Raw genomic sequence first — 15,062 nt, forward strand, 5'->3', positions numbered from 1 at the left:
AGGTTATAAGGCTACAGGAGAACATGCGATTCAAAATGCAAACAAGTCTGGTGTGACAAATGTTAACTGCACCTGGACAAGGGGGGGGGGGGATCGGCATTGCTGGCAGTGATAACTGCGGTGGGTCCGACATCCGGTAAGAAGAGGAGAGCAACAATGAGCAAACCTCCAGTGGAAAGTTAATAAAATGACGGGACACAGTAGAACATGGTGAGATGGTGATGCAGGACAAAGTGCTACACAGGTGAACCGTGGGAATGTTTGGTCAGATGAACAACACCCTCCGCAGCGACACACCAGGAAAGGTGTCTGGAGATGGCCTCAGGATAAGAAGCACTGCAGGGCTGAAATTAAAAACTGCTTCTTCTGTGCTGAATATCCTTATGTATGGTTGAACCCAATTTATGTCTCAAGGGTCAGTTCAACCAACTGCAGAAAAGAGTTCCCTACTTTACTCTGGCAGTCTCCACTGTAGCTGTGACGTTTTATGGGTGGAAGCTTTAAGAAAGTTCAAACTATGCATGACTACATACTAGAAAAGTCCAAAGCTGTTTTATTTTTAAACCTTGTTAATCCAATTAAATATTGTGTGAACAAGATTAAAATATATATATACACATACACACACACACTTGAAAACTTTGTATACCACTAGACGTAAGAAAGACATTTGTTTTTGTGACTTGGGTGTAATTTTGTTTGAACTGACCCTTTAAGGCAACAAAACTCTTTTTCCAGTAACAATGACCCACAAACTGATCAATGACACCTAACAGCACAATCAATGGTCCCTGATGGTGTACACTAACTCCAATACACCACCCCCCCCCACTACCAAAGAAAACCTCAAGTATTCATAACATACGCCACACACGCATATATACACTGATATATCTGTTGTATGGTATATGAGGCTCAATCTTTGTCTAGTCTTCTACTGCATACAGTATGGTACATAAACCCACCCACTCAGCAGTGAAGCACAAGCACAGGACTGACAAGACGGGGTTTGAAAGGCAAAGACGTTCCACAGTTTTCTCGTCAGGAAAGAGGAAGCTCAGTGAAGGGACAAAAATAAGTGAGAGAAAGATAGTCTCCGGACTATCTACACACAGAAACAGCAGACAAGGTGAACAGCTATCCCATGAGATTAATAAGCACACTGTTGCTGTGTAGCGACCCACTACACTGGAACTCTTGGACTCAGACGTACGACAGTTTAAAGAGCAGCAGCCTCGGAATCCTGCTGAGCTGAGATAAAGCGACCGCAAATACTCTTTGCTGCATTTGAGTTTGTTGGGGGAGAAAGAAAAAAAAAGAGCCAGTCAACATCAGGTTGATGGGTACAAAAACAAACTGCTATGATGCGTTTTCTTCGCTGCATACATGAAAAAGAAAATAATAATTAAAACCCCATACACCACATAAAGCTTTGGAGGGTTGCACTCTGACATGGTAAGAGTCCAGGCTCCCCCTCCCCCGTCATTTGGGATATTTACATTCAGTAGTTCAGTCCAGGATAGAGCCAAAATAGAAAAAGAGACGAGCTCTTACAAAGCACAACTATCTGAGATTTCATTTTCGATTACAGAGATAAACAGATACCCAGTCACATCTGACAAGCAACTCTGGCAGTCTCTCTTTTGTCGGAACAGCTCCAAGTTCACCTGGGTTCGGCTGCTCTCTGAGACATCCACAGTAACAGCTATCGCCTGCCCCCTGCTGTGCAGTCAGTCCTGTTACAGTGGAGCATTGCTCTCCGAGCACTAGTGTCTGTGGTTCTGCTTGACAAAACAGTGAGACCCAAACCTCTCTGTTGCCAGTCTGTGGCCGACATGGGCCTGGTTGTTGGTCCAAGGAGTCCGCTGGCTTTTATTATTGCTCCTTTTAGTCCGGGCGGCTCTTAGCGCAGTTTGAGCTTGAAGGTGGAGATCTCCATGGGATCCAGGATAATGACGGAGTCGTTGGCCAAAGGCATGCCGGAGTGCATCAGGGTCAGAGACACGGGCTGGAGCAGCTGCAGGTCCAGGTTCTTGAAAAGTCCTGATACACTCAGCTGCAGAGGAGAGAAGGGAATGAGAGTCAAAAACATTAGAAAGTAAAAGCAGCCAGAAGGCAATTTAAAAATGCTCCATTACAAGTAAAATACTGCATTCAAAGTTTCATTTAAGTAAAAGTGCAGAGGTAATAGAACTGCAACAAAATGAACCTAAAAGTATGAGCAGTACAAGTAGTCATTATGTAGAAAATGTTCCCCGTGAGGCTTTATTATAGGTGCATTAAGACTTAAGCAGCACTTCAATTTTTTGTTGTTTGAGGTGGAGGTAATTTTAACTGCTTTATATACTTTTAGTAATATAATCTGTCACAATGCATCATAGTTTATAAACTGACCTTATGTTAAGTTTGCAAATCTAGTTCTGGAAACTAACCAATAGCTAGTGCTGTGAAATAAATGTGTTGGGGTAGAGGTTAACGGTGTCGTGGAAATCAATAAGAGGTTCTCAGGTAGTCTTTCTGTAATTTATCCAACAAATCAGTCAACAGCATAAAACAATACCACTATGGTGATCAGGAGATCACACTCAGTACAAAGAGCCAGTAAGTCACAAAGGAGAGACGTTACAGTCAGGTTTTGTATAACATCGGTCGACTATCACCCCACTAGTTGGAACCAATCAAAAATGTGTCTTAGGTATGTGGCCTTCATAGGTATCTTCTAGACAGGCAAGCAGGGGCCTGACAGTTGGGCTGTGTAGGTAACAGGCTATGTGTGTGTCAACAGACATTGGGTCTGTGGAGTGTCTGGGAGACAGAACTGTCTGAGAGGAAAAGAAAAGGTTATACAGCACAAATACACAAATAGTATGAACATCGAGCATACTGAGCAGATAGCTTATGTACTGTATGAATTTCACCTTCCCACTACAAAAGGTAGCAGAGAACAGAAATACTGAGGTAAATGTAATGGAAAACAGAGGAGTGTCCCTTTCTTTGTTTGTTTGGTTTTGCTTCGGTGGGAGTGTGTTTCTACTCTGACCTGTCCTTGTGTGGTGGTGCAGTTGAAGCCTAGGTTCTGAGGCTCCAGGGCACAGTCAAGCGCCAGACGGTGAAGAATCAAGGCTGTGTACGGAGATGGAGAGTGGAGGTCCTGCTGCTCACGCAACCACCACAAGAGACCTGCGTCAGTTTCATATAAAACACCTAACGCCAAAATGACTGTGTGTTATTGTCCGTGTGTGATCACCTGGCTCTGCAGGCAGCAGGTGGAGGTCGCAGGGAAACACGGACTTGAGAGGGGCGAAGGTTTGCAGAGGAGGGATGCCACGTCTTTTGGGCAGGACGGGTAGCGCCAAGACCTCATGGTTCAGGAAGGCGTTGGTCATGTGACTGAGTACAGATGGGAAGCTAGTTGTTGCACTGTCCACCATCTGGAGGAGTGCAAAGACAGATTTAAACTACAGCTGTAAGTGGCAGTGCAATTTTTATGACATCAGTAGCTCGTCTGTACACACACACACACACACACACACACACGCACACACACACACACTTTTGCTACTACGTGAGTAATGGGCTCCAAATAGTTTGTTAGAGTAGGTATTTTTCTAATTCTAGTCCCAACAGTGCTATTCAATCTACACTGGGTTTGTTACAGGCACAGCACTGCAATCTCACATTTTAAATTTATGTATCTGATGTTTTGTGGCAAACCTGGGCAAAATCATCATACCCAAGTACCATCAGCAGTTCTAATGATAAAAGTGCAACCAATGGCAGTTATTCTTTTATAATGGCATTCATTTCCTTGATAAATGACATCATTTGTTACTTTCAATGCTGTTGTCATAAAGATGAACCATCTATGAGGTGGATGGAAGCAAAAAAATAGGAACAGGAGCTACAGCACAAACTAAGACACGGGCTAACAAGCATCCTCACTGTTGCCAAGGCAACATTACCTCTTGATCTCTGTCAGTCAAGATTTTGGAGAGGAAAGAATTAAACAAGGAGGAGAGTTTGGCAAAAAAGCCATCGAGCTGAAGGTAATGGAGTGGAAAGAGAAAAATTGAAAACAGAATTAGAAGGTGGAGGAGATAACAAAAGACAGATGCAGTGGTAATGAGCACAGGGGAAAAAAAATATGAAAAAAGGTGTTAATAAGCACAGAATGAAGGACAAAACTGCTATATTCAAGAACCTAGTGCAGAGCTCACAAAGAGTCTGATATGATTGCCCTGTTATTTCAACAGTGCTTGCCCAGCTTCAGTAACGCCTCCACTGTTGCCTTACTGACCTTGTTACCCATAGATCTCCTCTCCAGCAGCAGGCGGAAGCGGTTGGCTGTCTTCTTGTTGTCCTTAAGGCCCTGTCCCAGCCCACGATTATCATCCTGCATCAGCCGCCGGTCCATGATCACTTCAAGCTGGCCTGTGAAGGAGGAGGAGCAGCAGAAGCAGCGGGGACACCAACGTTAATAAAAAGTCTGTGTATTAAACTTTCAGACATCAATCGATGAAGACTTTGAACTATGCGTCACTGAAGAATGCCTCCATTATTCACATAACAAGGCTAAAAGGATTAGCTCAGTGAGGGTTATGAACCGTGTTGCACTCCTGACAACCTCTTGAGGGAAGACAACGAGAGATAAGGGCTTCAATACTATTCAATAAAAAGGCTAGAGCCAGTGCATAAAGAAAAAGAGTCAAGTGCAGAGATAGCTTAATAAAATGTGCTAAGATACAGACCACTCTCCAAGCTGCTGACACCCAGTGACTGAGCTGTGTGCAGTGTGAGGCGGTGATGGCTGTCCTGGATGTACGCCTGGCTCGGCATGGGATAGAAGTTGGCCTGCAAGGGAAGCTTTAGGTAGTGGTGACGGGGCTGGATCTGCAAGAAGAGACCAACCAAGCAATATGTCAGACTCGCAGCATTATCTTTATTAGCACTGGGAAAGTTAACTTGTTATTCCAGGATGGGACCGACCTGGAAGCCGTTGAGGTCTGTGTAAAAGACGTCTCCACTCTGGATGTCAGTGACCAGTCGCATGGCCAGCTCCTTATTGGTCTGATCTCTGATGTCCACCATGGTGGTGATGTCTAGAGACAAGCCATCCACCCCTGGAAACACAAAACCAGATACTCAAACCACAAACTCAAAGTAAATGGAAAGATGAGATTTGTAAATGCAGGAAAAATAATAAGTCATCAAAAAAAAAAAAAAAAAAAAAAAAAAAAAAAAAAAAAAAAAAAAAAAAAAAAAAAAAAAAAAAAGGCAGCAGGAAAAAAGTCCCTAACTGCACAATCTGGTGCCTCAAGCGCTTATTCCATTCTGCAGGTTTTGAGTCTCTTACCTGGCACATTGTGGATGCGAACACTCTGCTGAAAATGCTGGTAGTGTGCCACCACCTCAGAGAAGAGTGGCCCCTCCACCACGCGCACCGCAGGCGGCTCTTTCTGGTTGTAGGGCTGAAAGCAGGTGGGGAGAAAGTGGAGTCATGATCAGGAAAAAAAAATGGAACAGGAAGAAAGATGGAGAGAGGAATAGAAGGAGCCACCAAGAGAGTAAGTAGCAAGATACGTTAAACCAACTAATCCCCCTACACTCCTGTTTATTGTGTTGTTTTAAAAATGAAAATAAAAGATGAAGCAGCACGCAGGTCGGTCTGCCTCCCTGCCTCGAGCTCCCAGCATGACTCAGTGACAACAGCTGAGAGAATACCTTTGCTTTTCCATCAGGTAGGAACAGGTAAGCTCCACTTTTGTCTTTAGAGGGGCGAGTGCCGTAGACCATGAACTGCATCTGAACCTTCACTTCCTGAGGATCATCCTTGCATTTTATACTCTGCAGATACCGCGGAAGAGAGGGAATTAAAAAAACAGAGCTAGAAAGATGAAAGGATGTTCACTGTGATCAAACAACCCAGGTTTACTGGGAAATTCAGCTCATGGTTTTTCTTCAAGTAGATCAAAGTTAAAACAGATAAGGAGATACAGTAGTAAGATGTAAGAGCAGATAAATCACAAACCTCCAGCAGGCCTGTAGATCCAGAGAAGCCCAGTGTGAGATACTGGCTGCTGATGTAAAAGGTCTGAGGGTCGGACTCCTGAGAGCGGACAGGAAGCGGGTCTGCGGCCCGGGCAGTGACTCCACGACCGGGCAGCCTGAGCAGCGTGTTGGAGCGGAGCGTCAAGGGCGAGTCTGGAGAGTCGTAAAGATGGAAAACAGCCAGACCCAGAGGCGGCAGGCGAACCATGAACGTCGCCTGAACAAAAGGTCGAAGAACGGTTGGATATGAATAAATTAGTCTTGCGCAAAAATGTCACATATACAAAAAGCTTGTGTTTTACAGCCCTGGCTTCATTTTCCTTGTTAAATAGAGCAGCGAGTGTTGACCACGAGGCATTCATTAAAAGTTAAACGCGTTTACACATTGGCAACAAGGGTGCTGTAATTAAAATGTGATGAGACTGTGTTAATGAAACTGTTGGTATTTCTTTGTTACATATAAATTCATTGCTTTCTGTGGGTGGAGAGAGAATTTTATTTGAGAAATAAATTAATCTCCTGTCGATTCAATACATTACTTGAGCTGGTTCGGTAAGTGTGGGTTTTCTTTTTTGTTTGTTCTTTGAGAAGTGACACTGCTGCTTGCAGGCAGACATCAAACGAAGAAAGAATATATACACTCTCTCTGAGCCAGTCTTTCAAAAAAAAAAAATCATTCTAGTTTGAGTGTTCACACACACACTGAGAGCAGTCTGGGGTTTATCGTCTCAAGGGAACTTTGATATGTGGACAAACCAGCACCCTTACAACACAGCATCAGTACTGGTTGTTTAGTTTTGTTTTGTGCATTCACATAATGTCTAGTGAAGCTTAAATAAAAGAATAATCCGCCAATTTAGCACCGTTAGGCTCATTAATAAGTTTAAAAACCAAAATGTATTTATTTTTTTATCCCGTGCATTAGCCTGGCGCCTACACTAGCCACAGTGCCACTCAGCCACGGCCAGAGCAGTTGGACATTCAGCCGCATCGAGTTAGCAGCAGCTAACCTCTGCTTGATGCTGGCAGGATCACCCATTTCCAGATTTCCTTTCATTTTCAAGCTTGTATTTTTCCCCACTCTGAACCAACACCACAAAAGGCTTTTAGAAATATGTGTGAATCAATGCAGTTCCCCTTCAACAGCTACAATCGATCAGCCCCCAAACATCTCCTGTGCATTACCAGCTAACAACCTGTCCAGACTGGGTGGGTTTTAGCTTTTTCTACATATGTGCGAGCCTTTAAGTCTTTTCTTCTTCCCACCCAACTAATGGCTCTGTACTGGGCCATGAGCGGTGCCAGAACGATTCTCAGTGCACAGCAGTACTGTGGCTGAAAGAACCCAGTGTTGACACTGTGCAGACACTGCTGCTGTGCAAGTGATATGCCAGTTTCACTACGCAGACACCAGCAGTGCCTCATGAATTCAGAATCTCACCTCAAATACTTCTGCACTCATTTGACTAGCAGAGCTCCACTGAGCACTCAGCTGCACAGGGAGGGTCTGTCCATCCTCAGTAAGCACCCGCACCCTGACTGTGTTGACTAGTACTGTCACCACACACAGCCGCTCCTGCTCGATGGGGTTGAAGAGAACCACGTACCTGGCAGAGAGAGGGAAAACACAATCATAAGCACAGGATGGTGGAGGAGTGGCTGAGGGTGGAGGCAGTGGAAATGAAAGACGCAAGGGGATGCAGATAATACCTCGGCCCCGCTGGGTCCAGCTCAATTAAAGTGCGCTGAGGCAGAGAGTCCTGAGTAGCACGCCTGTCATCCTACAAAAGGACAATACAAAACAGGAAATGCAGAAAATAGTCCATTAGGCAGAAATAAACAGGTTTTTCAAAAAGTTCATTAAATGGCGGCAGAAGTGTCGCAGCACGTTTCCTCTCACCGTCTCCAGGAAGGGCTCCGTCTGGTAAAAACGATAAAATTCTTTGTTCTTCATAACCAGGAAATGAGCTGCATTGATGATTACTCTCTTCAGGCCAATGAGTGAACGTAGTAATCTGGAGAAGAGGAGGTGGAATCAATGGCGGACTGCAGCAGTCACATGAGTCCCATTGGTATTTTGATTCATAGTATTGAAAGGGAAGGTATAAAATAGCTGCAGAGAACTAGAAAGTGGGTGCTAGAGTTTTTCTATTTCAATATAAAATTACATATTTAAAAGAACTAATCTATTTAATCCACATTGTCGCTTCCCTCCAAACCCCAGCTTCTTACTTGGTGCCATAGTCAATGACAACATTCTCCTTGGCAGTGCCAGTGATGGCGTCATGATGCTGGAAGAGGCCAACAGAACGCCTCGCGTCCACTAGCAGGGCGTAATCTGAAACGGGGTAGCGTCCTTCCATTCCCGCATGACGAGCATTTGCAACAGCCAGGCTGTAGAGGATCTCTGCCCCCCTGAAGGACAACGAGTTACCACCGAGAAGTGGGGGAAATGAACATTAGATACAAGAACAATTTCTGCAGCAAAAGCGATTTGATATTAGATGCGGTAGCTTCATTTAGTCAGATAAAGGTGTGTCCACATTATTACATTTTTTTGAAACAACTGTTGATCGTTTGGAAAAAGTATTTTGCAATACTGGCTGTTTTTATAATGTGTCAGAAATTAGACATGAAACTAGAGTGAAACCTTACACAGCATCAGTGAGCATTATAAACTTACTTAGTTGTTGACTAACATGCATTTAAAACTTGTCTATCCACTTGGGAGTGAGAGTAGGTTCCAACTGTATCCTGATCTGGATTGTCACTTTGATTTGACTACAGGATTTTGAAGGTAGACGTATGTACCACAACCTCAAGAGGCACAACTACATCTTGTTAGCGAATAAAAATATAAGCTAATACACAGCAGGTTGTGGCCGTCAGTTGGCATTGATGTGTGATTAAACCAACCACACCTGAGGTGCGACTCGATCACACGGTCAAGGCTCTTGTAAAAGGGCCGAGAGGTGAAATAGCCGGTCCAGTAGTGGTCCTCACGGTCTGCATAGGCAAAGAAATCTCCACTAAGCACTGGGTAGTCTGCAGGTCTGGATCCCTGGGCCACTCCGTGCGCTTTGTACACAGCACTGAAATAGTCTGTGAGAGTCCCGAACTGAGCCTGGAGACAGATGACAGAGGAGTTGTTGATAAAAAGCTGAACAGAAGAACCAAACAGCTCTCATTATTATGCATGCACCTCTCATCTCACCCTGCATCTTCTGAACCGAATATCAAGATGTGACAGATTCTTTGTTCTGTCAGCAGGTTAAAATACCACTGCATGATTTATTATCGCGAGTCAGGTTATACACTCGTATCTGACACATCGCACGCTGAGATGCAAGAGAACAATCCAAAAATCCAAAGTTGGCAATGTGATTTGTAACAGCAGACAAATTATTTTGTCACCTGTACATGCATCTCGGGGTGAGAATTCATGTAGTCAAACAACTTCTGGTAGTTGATGTACTGCTGATCCCACTCCAGGGCCTTGTCATAGCGGAAATCGTCTCCCAGAGGGACGAGAAGCACCTTGCTGCGGTAGAGTTTGGACTTCTTACGGTACTGATCCAGGAGCAGCTGAGCCCTGATTGAAGAGGAAGAGAGGAGAGGAAAAAATAAAAAAAAGAGAGATAAAACTAAAGACATTTCTTGGCATCAAACCTTCCGTTTCCATACATCATTTTTCAATGAAATTACCGACCTTGGAAGGAGAACAATCAAATTAACCTTGGGGGTATTTGCCATCAGCCATTGAAATATGTTCTCTGGAAAGTTCTTTGGGTCCTTTAAAAGCTGCTTAATGTGACTACAGGGCTATCTGCAGTCTGAGTCTGTCTCCAGCCGGTCCTCCACCCACTCTCGCTGTTGTCTCTGGCACAAGTTCAGGTTTATTTTATTTGTAGGGGACCGACGGAGAAGACTGACCAGAAATACTGTGTATGTATGTGTGAGCAGCTACAGCTGAGTAACAGTACTACGCACAAAATTAACAAGGGCCAGTATCTTTTTTTTTACATTAAAAAAAAAACAACCTACAATTCCTCACCTTTACAATTTTGGAAGGAGAGAGTGTATCTTAAAGTGCCTCAAATAATTCAGATACCAAACTCGGCGCCACTTAAGTTTCTGACAATCTTATTAATTAATCCGTCCACAGAAACGTCTGCAATAAGCCTTTCAGCTGGTATTTGACCTGAGCTGGCATACTGGTCTAACAGACATCCCCAAAAATGTGTTCTCTACACCAAAGTCTTTGTATGTGCACAGAGGAGGGGCTCACCTCTCTGCTACATTGGCCTCCCCCACACTTTTCGGTGGCACTTTCCAGGGACAGTTTATCCGACCACCTGGTAGCCTCTTAAAGTCAAACTGGCAGCAGATCTTTGGATCGGGCCCGCAGGTGTGAGGCACATCGTAGCTGTAGAACGGCATCATGTGGCAAAAGATGTCTGTGCTCGATCCAGTGTCTGTCAAAGGGGGATAAAGAAGCCATTAGCTCCAGAGACGTCCAATATTGTCAGTAGCCTCAAAACACCAGCATGAAATACACTAAAAGGCATGTCCTGCTCTGTTTAAGGATGGTGTTTATGGTCACAGATACACATCAGTGCAAAATAACTTGTTGGAAGTTTACGTTCACGCCCACTGTGTTCTCTGAGGAATGTCAGAAATCATTCAAGAAAAAGTAGCATTAAGTAAATGACAACATTCCGTTACAAAGCAGTGCAATATTTGAGGATTTCTTCTGAGAAAAACAGACAGTAAAGCTTCAGCACAGAACCAATTCATTAAGAAATAGCAATGAAGATAGCTCTTCTCAACCTATTACACACTATTTGTCCTAAAAATTTCCTTTCAACGGCCATAACAAGTGGCATGACTCATTATCCAACGAGCTCAGTAAAAATAAGCCCATGAGTCAAATGCAATCTCTGGCTCTGTTTCGCTCACCCCAGGCCTGCCTCCACATAAACTCCAAGCTGCGGGTGGAGGCAAAGTGTTTTTTGATGGAGTAGTGGATCCTCTGGATGAGCATGCTGGTCAGGTTGGCCCTCTTCAGCAAGTAGGGCATAGTAGCACTGTGACCAAACGGGTCTACTGCCCAGCCACTGCGAGGAATGACACCTGGTTAGCAGGAAGCAAGAACTTCAGTTAAAAGAAAGGAACGCATCTTTTTGCAAACCAGCAAAAAGTGCTGAAGGTTGCACAAAGTATTTCACCAGCCAGCCAGAGGCTACACCTCCTGCATTTGGGATGACAAGCTCAGACCATTAGCACTGAGAGGGATATAGTGACAAAAACTGGAATAAAGGCAAAAAATCGTAACATTTCAAAAGACAGATGGAAGCTTCTTAACGACTAAAGCTAAATGAAAATAATGGATTGTGCACCTAGATTCCTCTCCAGCCACTGATGTCCTTCAATGAGCTGATCTATCATGGCAAAGTAGTGAGCGTTGGCCTCATCCGTCATTACCCAGCCTCCTGTCACAATCTCTAGCTGCCCTCCCAGGATCAGTCTGTTGAAGAGAGAGGATTAAGAAAGCAAGGTGAGAATAATCCAGCCCTGAAGAGGTAGAGTCGCATTAACCAGATAACAAGCTATTTTTAGAGCAACCACAATGTGCCAGCAGATACCATCCATTGTCTAAAACACTGTCTCCAATCGCCCTCAGATTCTGGAGGAGAACTAAAAGGCAGAACTGCCGTGACTCACTTGCGCATGGCCTCCTGTTTATGTACGTCTGCAGTCTCCCACCACTTGGAGAAGAACGAAATCTCAGACCAGATGAACTTCCTGCGAGGATCCTCGGCCAGCTTCACCACCATGTTGTTTAGAATATGCTGCGTCTGATCTGTGAAGTACTTGTCAAAAGTCTTGATCCAACCTAATAAAACAAGATACAACTAAGAAATGTGCACAACAGTTGGCAAAACAGCCTGTCCACCACAAACTGGGCTGTGTTAGGCAACACGCCTCCACCGCTACCCCTTTATCTCGCCGGCTGATACAGACAAAAAGGCAGAGCAGGTAAACAGACAGAGCAGCGCTGTAACAAATCATATTTTATTCAAAGAGACCTGTTCTGCTCAGAAAGCTGTTTACAGAGTGGCTTCAAAGGAAGTGACTAAAATTGCTTGCACTTTTATTTTGTGATGCCGAGTGTCACAGCCTAGAAATATCCAGTCAAATATTTATCTTACCTATTTGCAGGCTAATTTAGTTTACAGAGATCAAAGTTCCACATCCTTTTGCACTCTCTCACAAGCCACTGGCGTCTCCCCCATGTATCTGACTAAACCCTCAAAATCCCTTCTTTGCATTTAGAGATATGAGCCTTATATCAATAAAGCTGCTTTCACATGTCTTCACTGTGATTTCTGGTAACAAAAACTCTATGTCTATGAACACAGGACATGGGAAAGTGGCACCAAAAAAAATTTACTTGAGAGAAAAAAAACAACAACTTTGCAGCAAATTTGAAACCTATTCCAATTGTTGACTAAAACAGTTTGACAAAATGTGCAATTCTCTGCAGCCTGTCAACATATCAATAACTGTTAAATCAGCAAGCATGTGGCAGGCTGGTAAATAAGTTTAATGGAAGTGTCAGTCTAAAATAGAATCTCAGCCAATGCCACCTATAAATAGCTGCAATTTTCCCAATGCCAATATCTTTCTAATTTCATTGTTTGTGGGTAAGCCATCAATCATGTCAACATTATGCTAATAATAACGAGTATGAATCACATTCTCAATGATTTCTGCGGCCCTATCACTAGCCTCCCACTCAGGTAAGGCCACACAGTAGCTGGCTTGTCAGACAAGATGCAGTCTTGGGGGGGGGGGGGGGGGTTTATTGTCCTTAGGCTGTGAAACACTGATCAGAGCATTTTTATAAACTTGCTGTGAGACATTTTCACTGTGTGTGAAAATGCCGTCGCAACTCACCTGGATCATTGTGGGAGTGAGGGACCACAAACACTTGAAGCGGTTCACTGTCCCACTCGTCGGGCTCATAAGTAATGTCAAAGCCCTGTTTCCACACGCCGCCATCAGGGTTGTCAAACTTCAGGAGTGTGTACACATCCAGCATCTAAATTGAAACATAAACCCGTCATTTGCTCACTAATACAGCGTAGCAACAACAGCACCAGCACAAAACTAGTCATTTAAACAGCTCACCTGAACGTCTGCTTGAACACGGCTGCCTACAGCAAACTGGCAATCCTGGGGTTTGACAGCGAGGAAAGTAGGGCGGCCGTCGAAGGGTAGGACCCAGGAACCGTTGGCACTTCTGAATGGCAGGTGGCCACTGGGAGACACGGCTCCTGTGTCTGTGAGCTCCATCACAGAGTCCTTTATGTGACTGATGATTTGATGGTTTTCCTCCAGGAGCTGCTCCAGCTGCTCTATCCGATTCTGCAGAACTGAGATTTGGCTCTAAAACAGAGTAGGAACATAATAAAAGTCACAGCTGTATAACATTACAAAACATCTGCTGATCCAACTCGCGTTCTTTTCCTCTGATTCACTGAACAAACTTTATTTCAGCCTAACACTAGACATCTGACAATCTGTAAATAAAAATCTCCTCATTTAGTCAAAGTAACAAATAGTATGAGATTTAGAATTTTTTCAGTCGACACAAGATATCTGCAGACAGTAAGTATATGATTGGCCACAGCCGTTTACATGTGAACATTCACACAAGCAAAAAAATAAATACTATTTAACTTTGGCTTACAGGAGACAAAAAGTTGAATACAATATGTTTCTGCTCCTGGTGTACCAAAACATAAATATGCAAAAGAAAATCTAAACTTATTACTACAGTTATCACTACAGCAAACACTCTTACCCGTGGAAAGTTCCCACCATTCTGACGCCTTGCAGGGTCATGTTGGACTCGATCCAACATCAGATACAGCGAGAATACAGCCACACAGAATATGGCCCCTCCACACACCGTCACCTGTTTCCTCAGCTTCATCTTCCTCCGGAGTGCTCTTCTTTACGGGCTTTAAATTACAAAAATGACCTTGAGCACAGAAAAACAGTTCTTGAAAACTGTAAAGCAATCCTTCACAGTTAAAAAAAAAAAAAGAGAGACAGAGAGAAAGTGACCAGCTATACCACAATTAATGGTCCAGTTTCACGCCTGCGATGCCTGTAATCTCTACTAAGCATAGTGGAGACCACAGCAGAAAAGGCTACAGCAGCGGACAAGGATCCTAAATCAGCAAGAGCTGGCAAGAAGTCTGTTGGCTTTGGCCAAACCACAGCCTCCGGTGGGCTCCTTCAAAGTAGCCCTTGTGCTTAACCATCCAAACTGATGAAATTGCAGGAAAAGGAGGGAGGGGGGAAGAGCATCAGGCAGAAGGGGCTTAAACAGGGCGCCTAGTGTCCCCGCAGCATGATGTGCGTTGCTGCGGGGCTGCTCTCCTGGTCCTACAGCAGAGTCTAATCCTCCAGTACAGCCAGAGTCCCCTTTTGCTCAGTTGGCCTCCCGTGCCATAACAGTTCCACACTCAGCTCGGGCAGAGCAAAAACACAGGCTGAGAAACAGAGCGACTTGGCTCAAAACAGCAGCTTTTTAATCAAGGCTCAACTCTGCCCAAAGCAGCTTCAGGAATGAAAATGAGACACATGTCATTCTTCTCGCAGTAGCATAGTGAAGATCTACCGTGGCACCACAGGCAGTGTGTGTGTCTGTCCTTGATCCCAAGAAACCAAGGTGAAATCGCATCAGTCTTCTTCAGCTGTTGGGGAAATGTGAGATTAATAGATTGTGCAAAAATATGTATTCAGCTGACCATTTCAAGAGGGAAACCGATGCTGACAAAAAGTACAAGTTATAGGGAGCGTGTGGTACAGTGAAAGGTACTTCATGGTCAATGTTTCGCACTGTGTGCATATTCAACATGATCATAATCTGATCACCTCTCAGGCTGGGGACTATGTTAACATTACCAAGGAGACTTGGCACTTACATTTCCTTAGAC

The 15,062-nt window shown here is 44.2% G+C and overlaps 1 protein-coding gene across 5 annotated transcripts in view; it reads right to left on the minus strand.

Annotated features, from left to right (window-relative positions):
* Window positions 1-118: 118 nt before the first annotated feature.
* The window catches only part of man2a2 (mannosidase, alpha, class 2A, member 2), a 15,935-nt gene continuing 991 nt past the window's right edge, over window positions 119-15,062 (minus strand). The window contains exons 2-23 of one of the 5 annotated variants that reach the window (XM_020615230.1): window positions 13,919-14,819; window positions 13,243-13,500; window positions 13,009-13,153; window positions 11,773-11,944; window positions 11,448-11,575; window positions 11,008-11,181; window positions 10,337-10,523; window positions 9,463-9,640; window positions 8,970-9,172; window positions 8,281-8,463; window positions 7,949-8,063; window positions 7,759-7,829; window positions 7,490-7,655; window positions 6,029-6,265; window positions 5,722-5,844; window positions 5,354-5,468; window positions 4,987-5,120; window positions 4,749-4,890; window positions 4,298-4,431; window positions 3,248-3,431; window positions 3,041-3,180; window positions 119-2,056 (exon numbers count right to left, since the gene is read on the minus strand). In XM_020615230.1, the coding sequence (XP_020470886.1) occupies window positions 1,904-2,056; window positions 3,041-3,180; window positions 3,248-3,431; window positions 4,298-4,431; window positions 4,749-4,890; window positions 4,987-5,120; window positions 5,354-5,468; window positions 5,722-5,844; window positions 6,029-6,265; window positions 7,490-7,655; window positions 7,759-7,829; window positions 7,949-8,063; window positions 8,281-8,463; window positions 8,970-9,172; window positions 9,463-9,640; window positions 10,337-10,523; window positions 11,008-11,181; window positions 11,448-11,575; window positions 11,773-11,944; window positions 13,009-13,153; window positions 13,243-13,500; window positions 13,919-14,050 (3,474 nt within the window). In that variant the 5' untranslated portion in view covers window positions 14,051-14,819 and the 3' untranslated portion in view covers window positions 119-1,903. Of the gene's footprint in view, window positions 2,057-3,040; window positions 3,432-4,297; window positions 4,432-4,748; window positions 4,891-4,986; window positions 5,121-5,353; window positions 5,469-5,721; window positions 5,845-6,028; window positions 6,266-7,489; window positions 7,656-7,758; window positions 7,830-7,948; window positions 8,064-8,280; window positions 8,464-8,969; window positions 9,173-9,462; window positions 9,641-10,336; window positions 10,524-11,007; window positions 11,182-11,447; window positions 11,576-11,772; window positions 11,945-13,008; window positions 13,154-13,242; window positions 13,501-13,918; window positions 14,820-15,062 lie in introns of those variants that run through there. The other 4 variants (XM_020615228.1, XM_020615227.1, XM_020615226.1 and 1 more) reach the window with 4 other exon arrangements.

Source organism: Monopterus albus, unplaced genomic scaffold (genome assembly GCF_001952655.1).
Source record: "Monopterus albus unplaced genomic scaffold, M_albus_1.0 scaffold160.1, whole genome shotgun sequence".
NCBI classification, from domain to species: Eukaryota; Metazoa; Chordata; class Actinopteri; order Synbranchiformes; family Synbranchidae; genus Monopterus; species Monopterus albus.